General features: G+C 47.2%; 1 protein-coding gene across 4 annotated transcripts in view; it reads left to right on the forward strand.

Moving 5' to 3' along the window:
* Window positions 1-8,456: 8,456 nt before the first annotated feature.
* SMG8 (SMG8 nonsense mediated mRNA decay factor) overlaps window positions 8,457-22,113 on the forward strand; it is an 83,906-nt gene continuing 70,249 nt past the window's right edge. For 3 of the 4 annotated variants that reach the window (XR_013623914.1, XM_068118937.2, XM_068118938.2), the window contains exons 1-2: window positions 8,475-9,081; window positions 10,061-10,280. Coding sequence is in view for 3 of the 4 variants with exons in the window: in XM_068118937.2 (XP_067975038.2) it covers window positions 8,501-9,081; window positions 10,061-10,280 (801 nt within the window). In the remaining variant the exon portion in view is untranslated. Of the gene's footprint in view, window positions 9,082-10,060; window positions 10,281-22,113 lie in introns of all 4 variants that reach the window. The other variant, XM_068118935.2, reaches the window with a different exon arrangement.

Consider the following 22,113-nt stretch of genomic DNA (forward strand, 5'->3'; position numbering starts at 1 on the left):
TTTTGAAGATTTTTAAATACTCAGATTTCAACATCACTGTAATGCATATTATCAAATTGTTTAAACTTTCTTTATGAAAGAAGATGATTTGTAATACCAGACACCACCGGGGCTGCGATACGATACACATTTACATAGACAGAATCGGGGTCTTCTCCCCACCATGAACCCCGTTCCCCAAAAATGATACCCAGATATAAACCATACGAGGAGTATGGAGAGCTAAGGGTTCTCCACTTTCTTAAATACCTGATCAATAAAAAGTAGGTGTAAGTTTATAATGTCGATGGTATGGGGATCACCTAGGCCCCAAGCTGCTGGAGGTATCAAGACCTCTGTGCATTCTCGGCCATTGTAGGCAACAAAATGCATGATTCAAACCCTTGATGTTTATTGGTGTAAATTTAGAAATGTTATGGTATCTGGATATTAAATTTAAATCACTTCACTCGATCAAGTCTGAATCGTTGTCAGAATAGTTGATGCAGTTAAATACTTTCTTGAGCAAATTAGTTTGTTTTCGATACCTTCACCACATTCCAAAGCAGTCACAGAAATACCCTGGATACTAATTTACACCACCACTAATGGTGGTTCGGTTATAGGCCACTTGGTTTATTGGAGAAGTTCGTTTTCTCAATTTCGGGTTTTTATTATTCATACACAACAAAGTACTACCATTCAATTCGGTGCAACTGCTCTTTCCTTCATGGCCACTATAGTCCTTGAGCCAACCGGCCATATTTTGAAGTGAATGCTCCGGCGGGGGGAGTAATTCTCATTATGATTTTCCATTAGACCAATGTCTCAAGTGTCAGAAAAGGTGTGATGGACATCTGAGAACGGTAGCTTAGTGCCCGGATGGACGCCATCTTTGAAACCACCCAGCTCGAAAATGCCCATTTGGTGGGGTACATTGTTGCACGTGTATCTGGACTTCTATACTAGCTATCGATGTGTGGTTGACGACTAAATATACGTCCGATGTGTACCGTCTAAATAAAAAATAATATGAAGCATTTTGTTTTAGATTAATTATTATAAAAATCAATTATCGAAAAAAAATCATATATTTTTCAATATTTTATTATTAGACTTGTACTTTTTTTAGTGAAACAACACTGGTATGATTTTCCAAATTATGCATTGTGCTACACCGTTTATATGTCTATAAAAATAACTCAAAAACTAAAACATATCATCCACCACGAGTTTACACAAAAAATATATGAAAAGGCATGCACTTTCCACAAACCGAAACTATGTCAGTTGGAATTTCCCGCCGATAATCAACCCACAGAACCCAGTGCCGAAAGTGACGTCAGTCTATTCTATATCTATATTCTATATTCTATATCTCAGTCTGAGATTTGTTGTGGTATTCTATATCTCAGTCTGAGATTTGTTGTGGTGACCTGATTAATTTCTGAGGGGGGGGGGGGGGGGGGGGGGTGGGTGGCTTAAGAACTAAAAGTGAACATGTTAGATGGCGCCACATACAACTCTATTATAGAGTTGTATTGTGGCGCCATCTAACATGTTCACTGACTTGGATGCGTATGTCTATGTAAGCTGGCGAGCTTTTCGGATATCGGAGTAATCTAACGTCAGTCTTTTTGTTCTTTCAGCTGAGATGGCCGGTGTCGAGGCGAAACGGGCGAAGATTGAACCTGAGTCCGGAACGTGCATCCTGTGCAGCAAGAAGTCGCCAATCTCTGAACTAAGCAAGGCAGCGGGCAACAGTTCTTGGAAGACATTGTGTGACGCAGCCGCAGTTAGAAACTTTTATCCAATTCTAAAGCTAGTCCAAGAATGCGCAGTTGAACTTCCTAATATTCCAATATTATACCATAGGGCTTGTAGATCAGACTTCACTCACAAAAACCACCTAGCTACTTTGACCAATGCAGCTAGAAGTTCTTCAGTTGATACTGGCGATGCGGTGCGACGGCGATCATCACGGGAAGAGACAGGATCAACTTCAACGGTCTACGATGATAAATGCATTTTTTGCCAGCGTGCTTCAAAATTCATAAAAGGCAGTCGTACCCGTGAAACAGTTGTCTTGGCTGTTGAACTTCGAGCAGATAAGACAATAAGAGATGCTGCGACAGCTCGCAATGATGAGAGAGTTTTGGCATTGACTACACGAGATATGGTTGCAGCTGAGGCTCACTACCACTTCTCCTGCTATAGAAACTACACACGGCCCCAAAAACCTCAAGTAGAAACTGACATTGAAGATAATATCGAGAAAAAAGAAATGATACGATGTATATTCAATTTCATTCGCACTGACTTGTTCTTGAACCCGAGGATTGTTCCAATAGTTGATGTTGCAACAGATATCCTGTCTTCAGATACATTTTCAGTTGATGTTCGTGACTCCATCAAGAAGAATCTGCAGCGCACATTACAAAGAGAGTTTGGAGAATCGCTCATCTTCTTCAATGTGAAACACCGTGTATACTTGATGCCCGATAATCTGACAAAGCGAGAGATTGCTGCAGAGTGCGTAAACCTGAAAGCAGAAGTGAAAGCATTTGAACGAACGGACGGTGAAAGTAACATTGTGCGTGCAGCTACTTCACTGCGACACCAGATCAAAGATGCTCATTACAATGAACGTTGGCCGCCTCAGCCAGCAGAACTCACTTCAGATTACGTGAAGATACCAGATTCTCTTCGTGTATTTCTGCATACTTTGATTTGCGGGAGTGGGGGTAGCTCTGCGCGTGCCGACACACTGGTATGGTCGATGGCTCAAGATATCATCAATGCTGTACACCGGGGTACCATCAGAACATCGAAGCATGTCCTACTTCCGTGGGTCATGAAAACGCTCACCGGTAATACAGAGGTCATCAGAATATTGAATCGACTCGGGCACGGATGTTCGTACACAGTTCTGGAAGAAATCGAGACAGCGCTATGCATAGACAAATTAGCAAGTGTGGAGAAAGATACAGTACCACTTCCGTCACATGTGCACCCTTCGGTCCCGACTGTATTAGCATTCGATAACATCGACAGGCTAGAGGAATCGCTGAGTGGTGGCGGAACATCGCATCGCGTCAACGGTATCATCGTCCAACCGAAGTCGCAGTCGTGTTTGCCGCCCCAACCTCCATCGGCAGTATCCAAAGCAGATAAGAAGCGATCTATCCCGTCATCCAGCGATTTAGTTCCAATATACAGCGGTGGGAAACGAGAGGGCCCACCTGCAATCAAGCCTGCAGATCTTTCTGACACTCTTGCAGGCGCAACATCCCTTGCGCAGCGCCGAAATCACGTATGGATTATGACTCGCATGCTGGAACCATGCGACCAGACAATCAGTTCGTGGACTGGTTTCAACATCATGACTAGAGATCGTGTTCAGGTGACGGAAGATGTAGTTGGCTACCTGCCGACTATAAACGCGCCTGCCACAGATATGGCAACAGTGCAAGAAATCCTCAGAGAAGCTCTGAACATCATGTCATCACTTCAGCTTGAGCGTATACCGGTGGTGCTAGACCAGGCACTATTTGCTAAGGCGACCGAAATAGCATGGAAAAATGTCGATCGATATGGAAGAATCGTGCTCATGATGGGGAACTTCCATACCATCTGTAACTTCATGTCGAGCATTGGGAAAATGTTTGGAGATGCAGGCCTTCGGGATGTAGCTGCGGTTGTTGGCTGCGGTATTGGGGTCTGGAGTTTGCAGTGCATTGCCAGGGCTTCATGCATGGAGCGGGTGTGACACTGTGAGTGCTCTGGCTAGCCAAGGAAAGATAAAGGCTTTGAAGCTTGTGCAAGCGAATGAGCTGTATCTTCAAGCATTCACAGATCTGGGATCTTCGTGGAATGTACCAACAGACGTCTTCAATAGCATTCAGGCCTTCACGTGTCAGCTGTACGCCAAGAACACGAAGATCGTCGGTGTTAATTCGCTCCGTTATCACATGTTCTGTGCAAAGAAGGGCCAGATCGAATCTGGACAATTGCCGCCTTGTGAAGACTCCTTGATGCAGCATACGCTTAGGGCCAACTATCAGGCGGCTATCTGGCGACGCAGCCTTGAAAACCTACCAGACGTCCCAACACCATCAGCAGGACATGGTTGGGAACTCGATGATGGCGGTTCGCTCACAATCCGATGGATGGCGGGTCTAGCAGCTCCAGATGTCGTCTTGAATCTCATCTCATGCACATGCAGAAGGACGTGTCGACCGTCAGATTGCTCCTGCATACTGAATGGGTTGAAGTGCACTGTTGTGTGTAAGCTGCAGGGATGCTCCAACATGGTGCAGGATGATGCTATCGTGGCTCAGGATGCCAATGACTCTGATGGCGACTCTGATGATTAACTTTGTGTGCACTGTATATTGTATAGCATATGTTGTTCTCTATTATAATGCAGGCCAAATTGCCTGAAAATCTTTATAGACAGATAAACGGTTTAGCAAAATGTATAATTTGGAAGATCATACCGGTGTTATTTGACTAAAACATGACATGTTCAATGATACCTCCGCTTGCTTATTAGGAATATACATCGTATGGTGTTAAAATCAGCTCCATACGTCTTTCCAAACTCTAGTAATGAATAATTAATATAATTGGCGGCCATTTTGAAATCCAAGATGGCCACCAAAGTGCAGATTTCCTATGTAACAATTTCCGCCTGCTTATTAGATATCGTATGGTGTTAAAATCCTCTCCGTACGACATTCCTAACTTGCGTTATCGTCAGAATAGATAATGCCAGCGGCGGCCTGTCATTTTATGCCTCTTTACATTTATTTGTTGTAAACTCGTGGTGGATGATATGTTTTAGTTTTTGAGTTATTTTTATAGACAGATAAACGGTGTAGCACAATGCATAATTTGGAAAATCATACCAGTGTTGTTTCACTAAAAAAAGTACAAGTCTAATAATAAAATATTGAAAAATATATGATTTTTTTTCGATAATTGATTTTTATAATAATTAATCTAAAACAAAATGCTTCATATTATTTTTTATTTAGACGGTACACATCGGACGTATATTTAGTCGTCAACCGCACATCGATAGCTAGTATAGAAGTCCAGATACACGTGCAACAATGTACCCCACCAAATGGGCATTTTCGAGCTGGGTGGTTTCAAAGATGGCGTCCATCCGGGCACTAAGCTACCGTTCTCAGATGTCCATCACACCTTTTCTGACACTTGAGACATTGGTCTAATGGAAAATCATAATGAGAATTACTCCCCCCGCCGGAGCATTACTTTTGGTCTGGCTCAAGGACTACTACATGTGAAGGACTACAACAAAAAATAAGAGGAAAAACTGGCAAAACCTTCACCTAGTCCTGAAACAAGGAAACCTCTTTGGAGGACCACTGTGTGGCAGGGGATATGGAGGACCACTGTGCGGCAGGGGATATGGAGGACCACTGTGCGGCAGGGGATATGGAGGACCACTGTGCGGCAGGGGATATGGAGGACCACTGTGCGGCAGGGGATATGGAGGACCACTGTGCGGCAGGGGATATGGAGGACCACTGTGCGGCAGGGGATATGGAGGACCACTGTGCGGCAGGGGATATGGAGGACCACTGTGCGGCAGGGGATATGGAGGACCACTGTGCGGCAGGGGATATGGTGGACCACTGTGCGGCAGGGGATATGGAGGACCACTGTGCGGCAGGGGATATGGAGGACCACTGTGCGGCAGGGGATATGGAGGACCACTGTGCGGCAGGGGATATGGAGGACCACTGTGCGGCAGGGGATATGGAGGACCACTGTGCGGCAGGGGATATGGAGGACCACTGTGCGGCTGGGGATATGGAGGACCACTGTGCGGCTGGGGATATGGAGGACCACTGTGCGGCAGGGGATATGGAGGACCACTGTGCGGCAGGGGATATGGAGGACCACTGTGCGGCAGGGGATATGGAGGACCACTGTGCGGCAGGGGATATGGAGGACCACTGTGCGGCAGGGGATATGGAGGACCACTGTGCGGCAGGGGATATGGAGGACCACTGTGCGGCAGGGGATATGGAGGACCACTGTGCGGCAGGGGATATGGAGGACCACTGTGCGGCAGGGGATATGGAGGACCACTGTGCGGCAGGGGATATGGAGGACCACTGTGCGGCAGGGGATATGGAGGACCACTGTGCGGCAGGGGATATGGAGGACCACTGTGCGGCAGGGGATATGGAGGACCACTGTGCGGCAGGGGATATGGAGGACCACTGTGCGGCAGGGGATATGGAGGACCACTGTGCGGCAGGGGATATGGAGGACCACTGTGCGGCTGGGGATATGGAGGACCACTGTGCGGCTGGGGATATGGAGGACCACTGTGCGGCAGGGGATATGGAGGACCACTGTGCGGCAGGGGATATGGAGGACCACTGTGCGGCAGGGGATATGGAGGACCACTGTGCGGCAGGGGATATGGAGGACCACTGTGCGGCAGGGGATATGGAGGACCACTGTGCGGCAGGGGATATGGAGGACCACTGTGCGGCAGGGGATATGGAGGACCACTGTGCGGCAGGGGATATGGAGGACCACTGTGCGGCAGGGGATATGGAGGACCACTGTGCGGCAGGGGATATGGAGGACCACTGTGCGGCAGGGGATAACTAGGCCAGGTGGAAAAATTAATTTTAATTTCCCCCCTCCTCCCCTAATTGGGTGTTTTTTCAGACACCATCTTTCCACTGGATGGCCGTTGGCTCCCGAAGGTTTACATGATTCGTTTTTCCTGAGGTCTACATACATACATGCACGTTTACATACAGAGATACAATTATTGTACTACTGTAAATTGCTGGGATTTGTAATGCACTCTCCCACCAGGAGCGGCGCTACGCAATACACATTTTCGTAGAGATATTGCGCTCATACCCCTCCCGAATCCCCACGACTGTGTTTTCTGGAAATACCTAAAACTTTCCTGGGCACACCTGAAGTACAACAACCAAATTTCAACTCATTCTGTCCATCGGTTTAAGACTGCGCACGAGTCAAACCCACACGACGCTCACCGAATTGTGTGTGTACGTAATAAATAGAAACTTTATGGTGATGTGGTTCGTGTCACATGTGGTGATTGATGAAGATAGTGCGTGTGATATAATGATAAGAACCTATTAAACTGCTACATACACCTTAACATGGCACGAGGTTAGATACATGGTAATTCTTCCGGATTCCTTGTAGTTATTTGCCCGCATCAACTCAGAGATCATAACGATCATTTTAATGCATCACTTTCCGCATCAAAAAGCACCAGTGGAACTCTACAAAAAATACTCCTCACACACGCGCACACACGCACGGAGGGACGAGGGAGCACGAAATGGTGCATAGGTTCAAAGTGGAATTAGATGGGTATGGAAAGGCATTGGGGATAGAGGGGTACATAGTACATGGATTATTATTATTTTTTTTGTATACAAGATCGAGGCTCGTGAAAGAGCGAACATTAATCACACAGAAAGACAAACCGACACATAAAACATATAACATTGGGAGCGGTAGACCAGATGGGGAGAGAGGGGGAGGAACACAAACACAACATCTGAGAGCAGGGACATCGAGAGATCTGTGGGAGGGAGAGGGCTTTGGGGGGGGGGGGGGGGGGGAGGGAGAGGGCTTTGGGGGGGGGGGGGGAGGGAGAGGTATAAAACATATGGACACTGCCAGGACTTCCAGGAAAGAAGTTGGAATTTCAAACAAGGTGGATCTGGGCTGAATTAGCGGGGGTAGAAAAGATCAAGGTTTTGGATGGGGGAAGATAAGAAATGGTGGTGAACAGCTGTTTTAAAGACCTGGAGGGAGGAGTGGGATTGAAGAGAGTGAGGGAGTTTGTTCCAGAGGCGGGAGAAAAGAGGAATGAAAGAGTGAAGGTGAGCAGAGAGCCGAGATTTTGGCAGTTTAACCGTAAGAGGGTTGCTGGCAGATCTTGTGCGACCTGTCGGAATATTTGGGGGGACAGAGCACAGAGAGAGCTGGGGGAGCAAGGCCGGAGAGGAGTCGGTAGAAGACAGAAAGACCACCTACCTGCCTGCGGTGAGTGAGTGAAAGGCCCTCGGAGGTAGCTTCATCGCAGTAGATTCCAATGATTCTGAAAGCTTTGGTTTCATATTGGTCGAAATGCGCGGGAATTTCCTCCTGCGTTGTAGCTTGTACCTCCTCGCATCTTCGCGTTTATAGCTCGCTCTTTCACGAGCCTCGATCTTGTATACAAAAAAAAAAAAAAAAAAAAAAAAAAAAAAAAATAGCCGTCGAGTGATTATTAGAACATATCGTGAGATCGAATGGTCCCTTCGTCGCTCTCACTAAATACAAAAATACACTCAATTAAAATATAGACTTTCAAATATTAAAGTAAGTTTTAAATACGGTATTTAACACATAAACAAATCGATGTATCTAAATAATAATACATTTACTGTGTTATTCTCGGGCAGGGCATGTTTAGTGGTACAGCTGCGCTGCTGCGATGACTGCGGTGTCTTTGGACGAATTCTTAGAACAAGTTCCTTCTTCTCCGCACTCGAGTCATGAAGTTTGTGTCATTGGAATTTGTGGAAAGACGACGAAGCGGCAAAGCGAGAAGTTCTCTCTGGTAAACGCGCTCACAAATCGACAAGCGTTCCCTGTGTACTCTGGCCTAGCGAGGCGCTCGGGCCAAGCGCGCTCGGCTAGCGGTCGTCCGCCCTTGGACCCGCCCATCGCCGCCTACTACAACGCCGAAGATAGGGTGCTCTTCTTGGTTCTGTCGTCGGCCGCCGATCACGCGTACCTACAGGACGCTTGTAAGGAGCTGGGGGAGCTCGAAAGGACGTCGCCGGCCGCCGCACACGCCTTTTGGCGAGCCAAGGAGCGAGGCCACTGTCTCGGCCTTCTCTTCCTGTTCTCGCTGTGCCACCTGGTGCTGCTCACCCACCCGACGTGCACCTTGGACGTGTCGTACGATCACTTGTTCAGAGCCGTCGACTTTTTGCGGCAGAAGGCGCAGCCCTTACTGCGGCCACACATGGACAAAATGCCGGTCGCTTCGGATTGGCAGGTGCACTGCAGGTGCTTAAGCTCTGCTCGATTGGCAGTCTTATTGAGTTGATTACCTCCGCCACCAAAGGTGGATGGAGCTTGTGTTTTCACCCCTGTGTCATTGGCTGTGAACAAGATATGTCAAAAAGTTGTGGACGGATTCGGACGAAATTTGGCTGAGATTTAGCGAATGTGACAAGGACGAAATGATTCGATTTTGGTGAAGATCCGGATCCAGCTCGTATAATTTTTTAAGTGATTCTTCACCATTGAGTGATCTGGCCAACCAGGCGGTGGTATGCTCTCCACTGAGTGCCGTTCTAGTTTTAATTGTACTTCTGCATCTGTGTACGTTCGAAATGTATGGCCTCTATAGGGGGTTGTGAAATATTTATGTACATGGCAGCAGGCTTCAAAAAAAGAGACCTGGCATTCCCAACCTTGGAAAGAATATAATGCTAATACCATGGATTACATATATGACGCATGGAATGCTGCAGTTTTATTTGTGAATACCATAGAGACTGTTACCTGTGATGGCAGGATGGCCAGGAGGTCCGCATGCTCGCCTCTAACCCGTCTAGCCTGGTTTTGAATCCTGACCCAGCTGTAAACCGTCATCCAGGTGTTTCACAGTCGGGATGATTCATCAATGTGTGATTGATGTCCCTCAGACGTACATCAAATGGGCGGCATTCATTGGTGGACGTTAAAGATCCCACGGTGTCCTTCATGAAGAGTAGGCGAGCTATCGCCGGCACCATGAACTAATTCCAAATTCTTGCCTTAACTACTCGGCCGAACGTCAGGCACGGCCAACCGAATCTTGAAAGCTTGGGCCAAATCTTGCCCCGGTCATCGCCCCAAGTAAGTGTCAATAACTGTGGCCATTAAGGAAGAAGAAGAAGAGATAATTACCATATAAGAGATTTCTCTGTGTTGGTGCAATCATGTCGTGGTCCTGAAAAACCCAGTGTTGTTGCAGCATTTGCTTCCACTTTGTATACAGGCCTTGCCCACCTCGTTTGCTGTTCATCTTTGGCCCGGTGGAGCTCGGAGCATTGACCCGTGGACACGAGAACGTGGACGTCAACAATAAACCCCGAAGAAATTCTCCCCGCCGCCGGCTGCAGCACGCTCTTGAAGATCAGATTTACCGAATCTTCCGCAAGAGCCGCTTGCTCACGAATCAGAGCAACAACTGCCTTTTCACCGTTCCTGCCAATCAGGTAAGTGGCATTGCCTGGTTTATGGTGCCATCACTTGGCTGATTGGACAGAGGCAGAACCAGGGGCCGAACCTAAGAGTAAAGAGGAGAATAGTTGATGCATGAAGGTCTCCCTGGAAAGGTAGTGGTGGCACAAACTGTAGATAGGTTGACACTGGAATTTGATCTGTAGGTATCCAGAAACATTGGCGATAGATGGGTACCTGAGTATTGGCAGGACTTGTAGGTAGCAATTGGGTATGGATGGGTGATTGTGATTGGCTGCACATGTAGAGTCGTGATGTCTGTGAGAGGGTCTTCTCAAAATCTTCATGTGCCGTATGTTCATTCCTCACCCGACAACAATCTCAATTGTACTAAAATACACCAACTCTGGGGTAACTATGCTGTCCATAAGAACGAGTTATTCGCTCGTGCTTTAGAGAAAGTTTAAATTTGGCAGAAAAAAATCACAAGACAGTCTGTAAATGTCGATAAAATGGAAAGATTGATAAACAAAAGTCGACTGTGTATGGCACCGCACCGTTAACGGAGCATCACGTGACCAAAGACAATGGGACGTCACGTGACCCCACAATGTCGTACCACGTGATCTTGCACGAAGGGAGCGGGTGTTTCTAGGTTTTATGGTGTTATGATTCGAGACATGTTTGTGGGTTTTATTGTTCACAGATGGTATACAGTGTTATCTAGTGTCATCTAGTTGTCTCGTGTTATCCAGTTCCTTCGAGTCATGTCCGTCTTCTGGTGAAAATTACTGATCCAATTTCTCCAAACGTCCCTGTACTGCCCTGTATCTCGAAGCACTGGTTAATTATTATTATTATTATTTTTTGTATACTGAATCGAGGCTCGTGAAAGAGCTAACATTTATTTCACAAACAAATCAACCAGACAAACAAAATATATAAAAAGAGGGAGCGGAAGACAAGATGGGAAGAGAAGGGGAAGCACACAAACACAACATTTGAGAGCAGGGAGATGTTCTGGAGGGATAGGGCTTGGGGGGAGGAGGCGTCGGAAGGGAGGTGGGGGGGGGGGGGAGAAGTATAAAACCCAAGGACTTCCAGGACAGGAGTTGGTATTTCAAAAAAGTGGATTTGGGGTGAAATTAGCGGGGGTAGAAAAGATCAAGGTTTTGGATGGGGGAAGATAAGCGATGGTGGTGAACAGCTGTTTGAAAGACCTGGACGGTGGAGTGGGATTGAAGAGAGTGAGGGAGTTTGTTCCAGAGGCGGGAGAAAAGAGGAAAGAAGGAGTGAAGGTGAGCAGAGAGTCTTGATTTTGGCAGTTTACCCACAAGAGGGTTGCAGGCAGATCTTGTGCGACCTGTCGGAATATTTGTGGGACAGAGCCCAGAGAGAGCTGGGGGGGGGGGGGGCAAGGCCGGAGAGGAGTCGGTAGAAGACAGAAATACCACCAACCTGCCTGCGGTGAGTGAGTGAAAGGCCCTTGGAGTTAGCTTCATCGCGGGAGATTCCAATGATTCTGAACGCTCTGGTTTCAACAGCGTGAAGACGAGCTAGGTGTGAGGCAGGAGCACCAGCCCAGAGGGGAGAGCAGTATTCCATTGAGCTGCGGATGAAAGCCTTTTATGTGGTGAGGAGCTCAGGTGTGCCAAGGAAGGACTTCGCACGACGGAGGATGCCCAGTCGGCGACTGGGTTAGGAGGCCAGATTTGAAATGTGGTTTTCCCAGGAAAGATCATGGCAGATAGTGAGACCCAAAAGCTTGAGTGACAGAACTTCTTGGAGAGGATTATTCAGAAAGTGGATGGGAGGGTTGTCCAGTCGGTCTTTTCGGAGAGACATCGTAAGAGTGTGAGATTTGTCAAGATTGAAAGACATGTTCCACTTGTTTGTCCAGTCTGTGATTTTGTCCAGGTCTGCAGAGAGTGAGGAGGCTGCAGACTGCAGATCTGAGGGATGAGGTATGGAGCGACAGAGAGTAGTCATCAGCAAAGAGATCGAGAGGATTTTCAAGAGAGTCAGAGAGATCATTGATGAAGACCAGAAAAAGCACAGGGCCCAGAACACTGCCTTGGGGAACTCCAGCCTGAACAGGAAGAGGAGATGAGAGAAACCCATTCAGGGCCACACGTTGACTACGACTAGAGAGGAAGTCCGCCAGCCATGCGTGGAGATTTCCATAGATACCAAAGGAGGAGAATTTGGTGAGCAGAGCGGGGTGCCAGACCGTATCGAAGGCACGTGATATGTCAAGAGAGACAGCTCTAATTTCCTGTTTGGCATTGAGGACCTCCATCCATTGTTGAGAAAGCAGAAGCAGCATGTCCAGTGTAGAGTGACCAGGTCTGAAACCAAATTGATGATCAGAGATCAAGCCATTGGATAAGAAGAAAGATTTCATATCTGAAGCAATGATGGATTCCATGACTTTGCTGATAATTGGGAGAAGGCTGATTGGTCTGTAGTTGCTAGGATCTGTTTTTGCACCTTTTTTGTGCAAAGCGGTGATGTTGGCTGATTTCCAAGCAGGTGGCAGATGACCTTGAGCAAAAGAGAGGGTGAAGAGAACAGAGAGAGGGAGTGAAAGAGCGGAAGAACAGGATTTTAGGACCCGTGGGCTGATGCCGTCAGGTCCAGTTGCAGAATCAGAGTCGAGGGTTGACAGAAACTTTTCCACCTTGTCAGGAGGAAAGGACACAGAGTCCAGGAGCAGCTGGGTACGACTGGGTACGGTGGGTACAGAGAGGGATGGGTTTGGGACACAAGATTTAGAGGCAAACACAGAGTAGAGGCATTCAGCTTTTTCACGTGCGGAGTCAGCCGTGTAGCCGTTTGAGGTGAGGGAGGGGATGGAGGGGGAATAAACACCAGAAACAGATTTGACCAGACGCCACCAGGATTTGGAAGAGGGAGACAGATAAGAGAGTTCGGTCTTGAGAACGGAGCGATATTGTTTCCTGGCTCTCCTGAGGGTGGACACACACTTGTTTTGGGCTTTGTGAAAGGAAATGAGATTTCCTTCCGTTGGAATTGCTTTCCAGGAGACGAAAGCAAGTTGTTTCTGGGCAACAGCCTCACCACAAGAATCCGTGTACCATGGACGGGAGGAAGGATATGACAAATGAAGACGAGATGGGATAAATCTGTGCATGAGAGAGAGCAATTTACTTTGGAAGAATTCCCAGGATGAGTTGATGTCAGAGGCGGTAGAGATGGGAGACCAGTCCAGATGATTGATCGCTGCTTGAAGACCGTGCCAGTTGGCCTGAGTGAAATGCCAGACTCGTCGATGCTGAGGAGGCTCTCTGAGAATGGTCAGAGAGATGTCCACGTTAACAAGCACATGATCAGATGGGCCGATTGGAGCAGAAGGAGAGCAGCAGACATTTTCAGGGAAGTTAGTCATAACCAAGTCCAGAAGAGAAGATGCTCCATTGACTGAGATCCAGGTCGGGAAATTGACAGATTGTGTCAGTCCCAGTGAGTCGCAGAAGTCCTTTGCTGAAGAGCCATGGCTGGTGAGAGAGGTACCCACACCCAGCCAACTGGCATGGTGACAATTGAAAGCACCACATATGAGGAAGAGAGAGTTGGGATGGGAAGATAGAAGTTGGTCCATATTATCAGACAGCGAGATTTAGATGGAGTCATCACTGTTTGGTGGACGGTACAACACACATCTATCTATAATTCCAGTAATCTCTGTGTGTATGTATGTATGTATGTATGTATGTATGTATGTATGTATGTCTGTGACCGCTGTTTCTCGACAACCACGGGTCTGATATACTTTAAACTTGCCAGGTATATTGCTGGGGACCCGAGGATGTGCCTTTTCAAGGTTTCATATTAATCGGACAAGTAGTTACCGAGCTATGTCCAAAAACGATTCAACCAATCAGAGAGCAGCGAGCTATCACGTGTGCCGAACGTGGCGAACAGACTCTGCCTCGGACGGCACATTTGAGAGCGTATTCATTTATTTCACGTTGGAAAACTATGTTGCCGTTAAACTATGTTTTAAAACTAAATAAAACTAATTTGCGATTCATCGTAACTGCGATTTGCGACCTTCCGGACAGTGAAGACTTCACTTCCGGCAGCCAATCACAGAACGCGTTGTTGCGAGCCGAGCCGAGCGCGTGCGCCATTACGGTTCGTAATTCGATTTCTTCCGGAGAAAATAATAATTTCTCGATTTCTTATGCGCATTATTTCTCCCAGAGCGAAGGGCGGAAGCGAAGAGCGTTGTTTTTTTTGTTTACGGGCGTACGGGCGTACGGGCGGGGTAGAGCGTACGGGTAGCGTTTTTTTTTTTTTTTGGCAAGGAAAGGGCACCCACGTACGGGCATGCCCTAGTATGAACAAAAGGTGGGAGCGAAGGAGAAGCCGTAGCCAAAGGTATTCCTGGAGGTGAGGTGGAGAGAGGGCAGTGCAGGGCGAGTGAGGAAGAGAGTTGTTTTTATGAAGATAGCAACCCCACCTCCAGGACGAGGCTCAGATCTATCATACCGGAGGAGGGAGTAACCTGGGAGAGATACCAAGGAATCAGAGACATCATGAAGGAGGAAATTTTCTGTTAAGCAGATCACATCTGGTTTGTCAGAAGCAACCTGTATGGAGAGATCAGTCAAGTTTGAGCGAAGGCCCCGGATGTTTGAGGTCTATACCGTTAATGAAGAGGAAGGGGGAGCATCGGATACAGAACAATGGGTGGGAGGGGTAGGGTAAGATGTGGAAGAGGACGAAGAGGTAGCGAGAGCTGTTGAAGGTGTGTCAGGGATTTCAGAATAGCTTGGAGAAAGGGAAGAATGGGGGTGGACAAAAGGTTTGATGGTGATTGGGTGAGGCACAGTGAGGTGTTATTTGAGGAGGGGGAAGAGCGAGGCAGAAGGTTGAGGGAGATGAAGGTGAAAGTTGGAAGGGGGAAGAAGCGGGGAGGACGCTTTGAGGACCGAGAGGGGAGTCTAGGACGGGAGGAGTGAGGGAGAGTCTCGGAGGGGAGGGGTGTGGGGGGAGTTTAGGAGGGAAGGGGCAAGGGGTGTGATTTGAAAGGGATGGGTGATGGGGAAGATTTGGAGGGGAGGGGCAAGGGGTTAGATTTGGAGGGGAGGGGTGATGGGGAAGTTTTGGAGGGAAGGGGTGATGGGGAAGTTTTGTCGGGAAGGGGTGATGGCGTAGATTTGGAGGGGAGGGGCAAGGGGGAAGATTTGAAAGGGATGGGTGATGGGGAAGATTTGGAGGGGAGGGGCAAGGGGTTAGATTTGGAGGGGAGGGGTGATGGGGAAGTTTTGGAGGGAAGGGGTGATAGGGAAGTTTTGGAGGGAAGGGGTGATGGCGAAGATTTGGAGGGGAGGGTCAAGGGGGAAGATTTGAAAGGGATGGGTGATGGGGAAGATTTGGAGGGGAGGGGCAAGGGGGAATATTTGAAAGAGATGGGTGATGGGGAAGATTTGGAGGGGCAAGGGGGTAGATTTGGAGGGTAGGGGTGATAGGGAAGTTTTGGAGGGAAGGGGTGAGATTGGATTTTGAAAAGTGTACGATTAATGGGAAACGAACCATTATTGCAAAATGAGTTTCTTGAGACCTAGTCAAAATACGTTTGAGGACGCTGAAGGAGGGGTGGAGTGCAGTTTTTTTTTTTTTTTTTTTTTTTTTGTATAAAAGATCGAGGCTCGTGAAAGAGCGAACATTTATCACACAGAAAGACAAACCGACAAACCGACACATAACCGACAAACCGACACATAGAACAAATAACATCGGGAGCGGTAGACAAGATGGGGAGAGAGGGGGAAGGACACAAACACAACACAACACAACACAACACAACACAACACAACACAACACAACACAACACAACACAACATTTTAGAGCAAGAACCGAGAGACATGGAGACATCGAGAGATCTGTGGGAGGGAGAGGGCTTTGGGGGGGAGGCATGGGAAAGGGGGTGGGAGAGGCATAAAACATATGGACACTGCCAGGACTACCAGGAAAGAAGTTGGAATTACAAACAAGGTGGATCTGGGGTGAATTAGTGGGGGTAGAAAAGATCAAGGTTTTGGATGGGGGAAGATAAGAGATGGTGGTGAACAGCTGTTTTAAAGACCTGGAGGGAGGAGTGGGATTGAAGGGAGTGTGGGAGTTTGTTCCAGAGGCGGGAGAAAAGAGGAATGAAGGAGTGAAGGTGAGCAGAGAGCCGAGATTTCGGCAGTTTAACCATCAGAGGCTTGCTGGCAGATCTTGTGCGACCTGTAGGAATATTTGGGGGACAGAGCACAGAGAGAGCTGGGGGAGCAAGGCCGGAGAGGAGTCGGTAGAAGACGGAAAGACCACCAACCTGCCTGCGGTGAGTGAGTGAGAGGCCCTTGGAGTTAGCTTCATCACGGGAGATTCCAATGATTCTGAATGCTTTGCTTTCAACAGCGTGAAGACGAGCTAGGTGTGAGGCAGGAGCACCAGCCCAGAGGGGAGAGCAGTATTCCATTGAGCTGCGGATGAAAGCCTTGTACGTGGTGAGGAGCTCAGGTGTGCCAAGGAAGGACTTCGCACGACGGAGGATGCCCAGTCGGCGACTGGCTTTGCAGGCCAGCTTGGAAATGTGGTTTTCCCAAGAAAGATCATGGCAGATAGTGAGACCCAAAAGCTGCAGCGACAGAACTTCTTGGAGAGGATTGTTGAGAAAGTAGATGGGAGGGTTGTCCAGTCGATCTTTTCGGAGAGACATAGTAAGAGTGTGAGATTTGTCAGGATTGAAAGACATGTTCCACTTGTTTGACCAGTCTGTGATTTTGTCCAGGTCTTCAGAGAGTGAGGAGGCTGCAGACTGCCGATCTGAGGGAAGAGGAATGGAGCGGCAGAGAGTGGAGTCATCAGCAAAGAGATAGAGAGGATTTTCCAGAGAGTCGGAGAGATCATTGATAAAGACCAGAAAAAGCACAGGGCCCAGCACACTGCCTTGGGGAACTCCAGCCTGAACAGGAAGGGGAGATGAGAGAAATCCATTCAGGGCCACACGTTGACTACGACCAGAGAGGAAGTCCGCAAGCCATGCATGGAGATTTCCATGGATACCATAGGAGTAGAGTTTGGTGAGCAGAGCTGGGTGCCAGACCGTATCGAAGGCACGTGATATGTCGAGGGAGACAGCTCTGATTTCCTGTTTGGCATTGAGGACCTCCATCCATTGTTGAGACAGGAGAAGCAGCATGTCCAGAGTAGAGTGACCTGGTCTGAATCCAAATTGATGATCAGAGATCAAGCCATTGGAGAAGAGGAAAGATTTCATATCCGAAGCAATGATGGATTCCATGACTTTGCTGATAATTGGGAGCAGGCTGATTGGTCTGTAGTTAAAAGGATCTGTTTTTGCGTTGAGTTTCGTTGAGTTGTTTAGTTTCGGTTCTCCGAAATTTCGAATCTCCATTGGAAGTTGAGTTTCGGGAATGTAGAAAAGAGGAACTGTAAGAGATGGAATTTATTAACTTTGATTTATAATTGATTTATAATCCTGTTTATTAATCATTTATTTATTTTCTTTCTCATCTGGCCAATATCTCGGGCACCTTTTGAGTTTGGAAGCTGATATTCGGACACGGCAGTGATCAAAAGTGATGTGGCTATAAAGAATATTTTTGATTTCTTGATTAATCAATTCATCAATTTATTATTTATTGATTAATCAATTATTATTTTATTTTTTTCAATTAATGACATTTCATTTATTTTCAAAAAGTTTCAGCTTCGGATGAAATACTGGTGGTTTACGTATGCCATATTAGCCAATTGATTACGAAATTACTTTACAATTACTGTTTATTGATTTTAATTACATTTAAAAACCACCGTTTAGAGGCCATTTTTCCCCGCAAGCGGGGGTTGGCCTTTTTCGGGAACCGTGGTTGTTGTTGTTTTTTGGTCCCCTTTTTGAAGCAATGTTTTACGGCCGGATGCCCTTCCTGACGCCAACCCTGTTTGCCGCCTTTAACGACAAACAGGGAATTACCAGTGAACTGGTGCTCAATTTGCCGACCTCGGAAGGATGACAGACTGAGTCAACCCCCCTGGCGTTAATTCAGCGATCGACCGAGATTCGAACCCAGGATCCTAGGTATCCTAAGCCGGCACCCTAGCCGCTAGCCCAACACCATTTTAATTACATTGATCAATCAATTATTGTACACCCCTCCCTCCAAATACGGTCTCTATGTGCTGCACGGCGGTATCGCCTAAGGCGGTATCGCCATGCTGTGGGATACACATACAACAACAACATGCATTTTAAAGGCCATTTTCCCTACTAGAGCGGGGGTTGGCCTTGCGGTCCCCATGACAATCTTCTCCATTTTGTCCTATTTTCTGCATCTCTCCTTGTTAACCCCCTTGCCCGCATTTCTTCTTCCACCATCTTTAGCCAAGTCTTTCTCGGTCTTCCCCGTCCTCTACTTCCTTCTACATTCATTTCCATCACTCTTCTCAACCAGTCACTTTCATCCTTCCTCAACACATGACCAAACCATCTCAACCTGTTCCTCTTCACAGCATCAATCACAGGCTCTATTCCCATCATCTTTCGCAATTCATCATTTGTCTTCCTCTCTCTCTCAACGATACTCCGCACATCCGTCGAACCATTCGCATTTCCACCTTTTCCAACCTTCGTTGCTGCTCTACGTTCATTACCCATGTCTCGCTCCCATAAATCATAACACTTCTCACACATGCAGCATACACCTTTCCCTTCAGCTTCAACGACACTCCCCTCATCATCAGCACGCCACTCAGTTCCCGAAACTTCTTCCATGCACATCTCACTCGAGCAACCGTTGCCGAGTCTGATCCACCTTCTCCATTCAGCATGTCTCCAAGGTAGCAAAATGTTTTCACACCTTCCAGCTTCACGCCGTCTCCAAGATCCAACTCAACATTTCCTCCATCTGCAGCTCCCTCTGTGCACACCTTACATTTGAATGTAGCTGCCACACTGGTTAATGACCCTCTCAGACCACTACATTTTTGATGAACCCACTCAGCGCACATTGTACATTGAATGGAGTTCACTCCGACACCCTTCCTACACACAGCACAGGGCCACTTCCCAGTTCTTTCCACCTCATCACATGCTTTTCCACTTGCCATCACTTTCGTCTTTCCGATATTCACCTTCAGACCTTTTGTCTCCATACATTCCTTCCACTTGTTCATCTTTTCCTTCAGTCCATCCATACTTTCCGCAATCAACACCAGATCATCTGCATAGAACAACTCTCACGGTAAACCCTCCTTTACGTTCTGAGCCAGCACCTCCATCACAGCTACAAATAGTAGTGGACTTAGTACCGACCCCTGATGCACACCCACCTTCACCTCAAACTCACCACTGTTCCCGTCCTTCGTCCTTACAGCTGTGCGCGCTCTTTTGTACATTTCCATCACTACTCTGATCAACCACTACGCTGTGGGATGTTATTTATTTATTTGTCATGGGGTCGGTGTACTTTGAACGTATCTGGTCTTGTTTTTGCCTTCTTCCTTGACATTGTCTTCTTCTTCTTTGACATTGTCTTCTCTTCCTTGACATTGTCTTCAACCTCTTTCCACAATTTCTCTGGCACCAGTGCTACAAAGTAGTTAAATTTGTCGTTTACAGATGGTGTCCAGTGCTAATAAGGGTTACAGTGCATACTTCAAGCAGTGCATGTATACATATATTTAATTATTTGTATGAACTGTATCTACGAATATAATTACTGTTTTATAATGAACTAGCAGAAGTACCCGGCATTGCCGGGCGGGAGAGCGGGTAGGGGGGAGGGGGATGGGAGGGGGAGGAGGATGGAGGGGTGGAAGGGGAGGGGGGGATGGGAGGGGTGGAAGGGGAGGGGGGGGGATGGGAGAGAGGGAGGGGAGGGGAGGGTGGAAGAGGAGGGGGAGGGGGAAGGAGAGGGAGAGGGGGGAATGAGGGGGGAAGGGGAGGGGGGTTGTGGGAGGGGCAGAGGGAGGTGAGGGAAAGGGTGGAGGGGGGAAGGGAGGAGGGTAAGGGGGCGGAGGGGGGGGGGAAGGAGGGGGTTCTGGCAGCGAGGATGCAACATCACGTGATCGCTCTGAGCGAATCAGCGAGCTGCTCTTGCACAGGCTGAGATTCAGTGTATAATGTTCCTCGCTGAAATGCGCTAAGTTAAATATGAATAAAAAATATGGATCTCGTCATCGGAGGTCATTTTTAGGTCGGCCATGTCCTTCCCAGGCCCAATGGCCATGTCTATGCCAAATATCAAGTACGTGAGCCTCTCCATTTAGGAGTGTATAGGTAACACACACACACACACAAATACACAAACTGTTTTATTTATATCGATAGATAACTGACCAGACTCTGTGGCGTAATGGTTAGAGCCGCTCTTTGAGTCTGGGAGGTTGGTGGTTCGAACCCGGACAAGTCATATAGACCTTGGGCCGAGCCTCCAAAATCTGTCTAGTTTTTGAGTTTCGTGACCCACCTCTGGTATCTACCTGAAATTTTGCAAAGATTTAGATAAAAAATCACTTAGAAAGAATTCACAACTCGTCAGTGCATAAAGTTGCACATTAATTAGTTATGCTAATTAGCAAAATCTACAGCGCCATCTTGTGCCGATTCTGATATAGCTGTGTATTACTCTATTGAAATTCTGATGTCTTTGTATTCATCGGGATACTACATGGCTGTGGGTGATTGATATGGGGCCACTCCCCCCCTCTCTCTCTCGCTCTCTCTCTCTCTCTCGCTCTCTCTCTCTCTCTCTCTCCTCTCTCTCCTCTCTCTCTCTCTCTCCTCTCTCTCCTCTCTCTCCTCTCTCTCCTCTCTCTCTCTCCCTCCTCTCTCTCCTCTCTCTCCTCTCTCTCCTCTCTCTCCTCGCTCTCCTCTCTCTCCTCTCCTCCTCGCTCTCCTCGCTCTCCTCGCTCTCCTCTCTCTCCACACACACACACACACACACACACACACACACACACACACACACACACACACACAGTAATGAATCTACTCTTTATAACAATACATGTACAGTTTTGGCAATCGACCCTCCTAACAGAGATTTGTATAGAATATGCCAACATGATAACAGTCCACTCTTACAAATAAAAAAGAAATATAATGTGAAAAAATGTATTCACAAAAATTATAATGTTGTTGCAATACATTTACTCTGCATTCCTGCATAGAAAAGTGGAACCTGTACTAATGATGATATCCTAAAGTAATACACATCGAAGGACGAGTACAAATACCGCCCTTATCTTGCACTAAATTTTTACATTTTCAACACTGAACAATGTGGTATCACACATACTTATAACATGGTCACTGTGTCCTGAAGCATCTACTCCTCATCTGATTCTTCTTCATCAGAATCAAACTCTTTTGTAGTAATAGAGTTTCTGCAGTTGACACACTTGCAAAGATCTGTACATGACATACCATGATGTCGACAAGAACATCTTCCTTTGCCTGTACCAGATGGCTTCTCACAGTTAGTTTTCTTGCATGAACAATATGTCAGTTCAAGCAAGCCACTCGGTGCTGGAGGCAGATCACCCAGTTGATGTCTAATTCATCATGTACATCTTTCCATCCACGTCAATTTGGACTGGGAATTTGTGGAAACTGCTCGAGACATCTTGTGTGTATGGCAGCCTGGTAATTTGCTCTCATGACATGCTTCTTGAGAGTCTGCTTTGGGTGGAAGACGTGCCTCTGATTTGGTTAACATAAGGAGCAGATTGTATCTGGCTTCATTGACTTTCTCACAGTCCTGCCCATACATTTTGCAAACAAATTTCTCCACACCTTTCACCAATTCATCACTGACTGAATGAACTCC

This window comes from Myxine glutinosa, chromosome 6 (assembly GCF_964187855.1).
Source record: "Myxine glutinosa chromosome 6, kmMyxGlut1.1, whole genome shotgun sequence".
NCBI lineage: Eukaryota > Metazoa > Chordata > Myxini > Myxiniformes > Myxinidae > Myxine > Myxine glutinosa.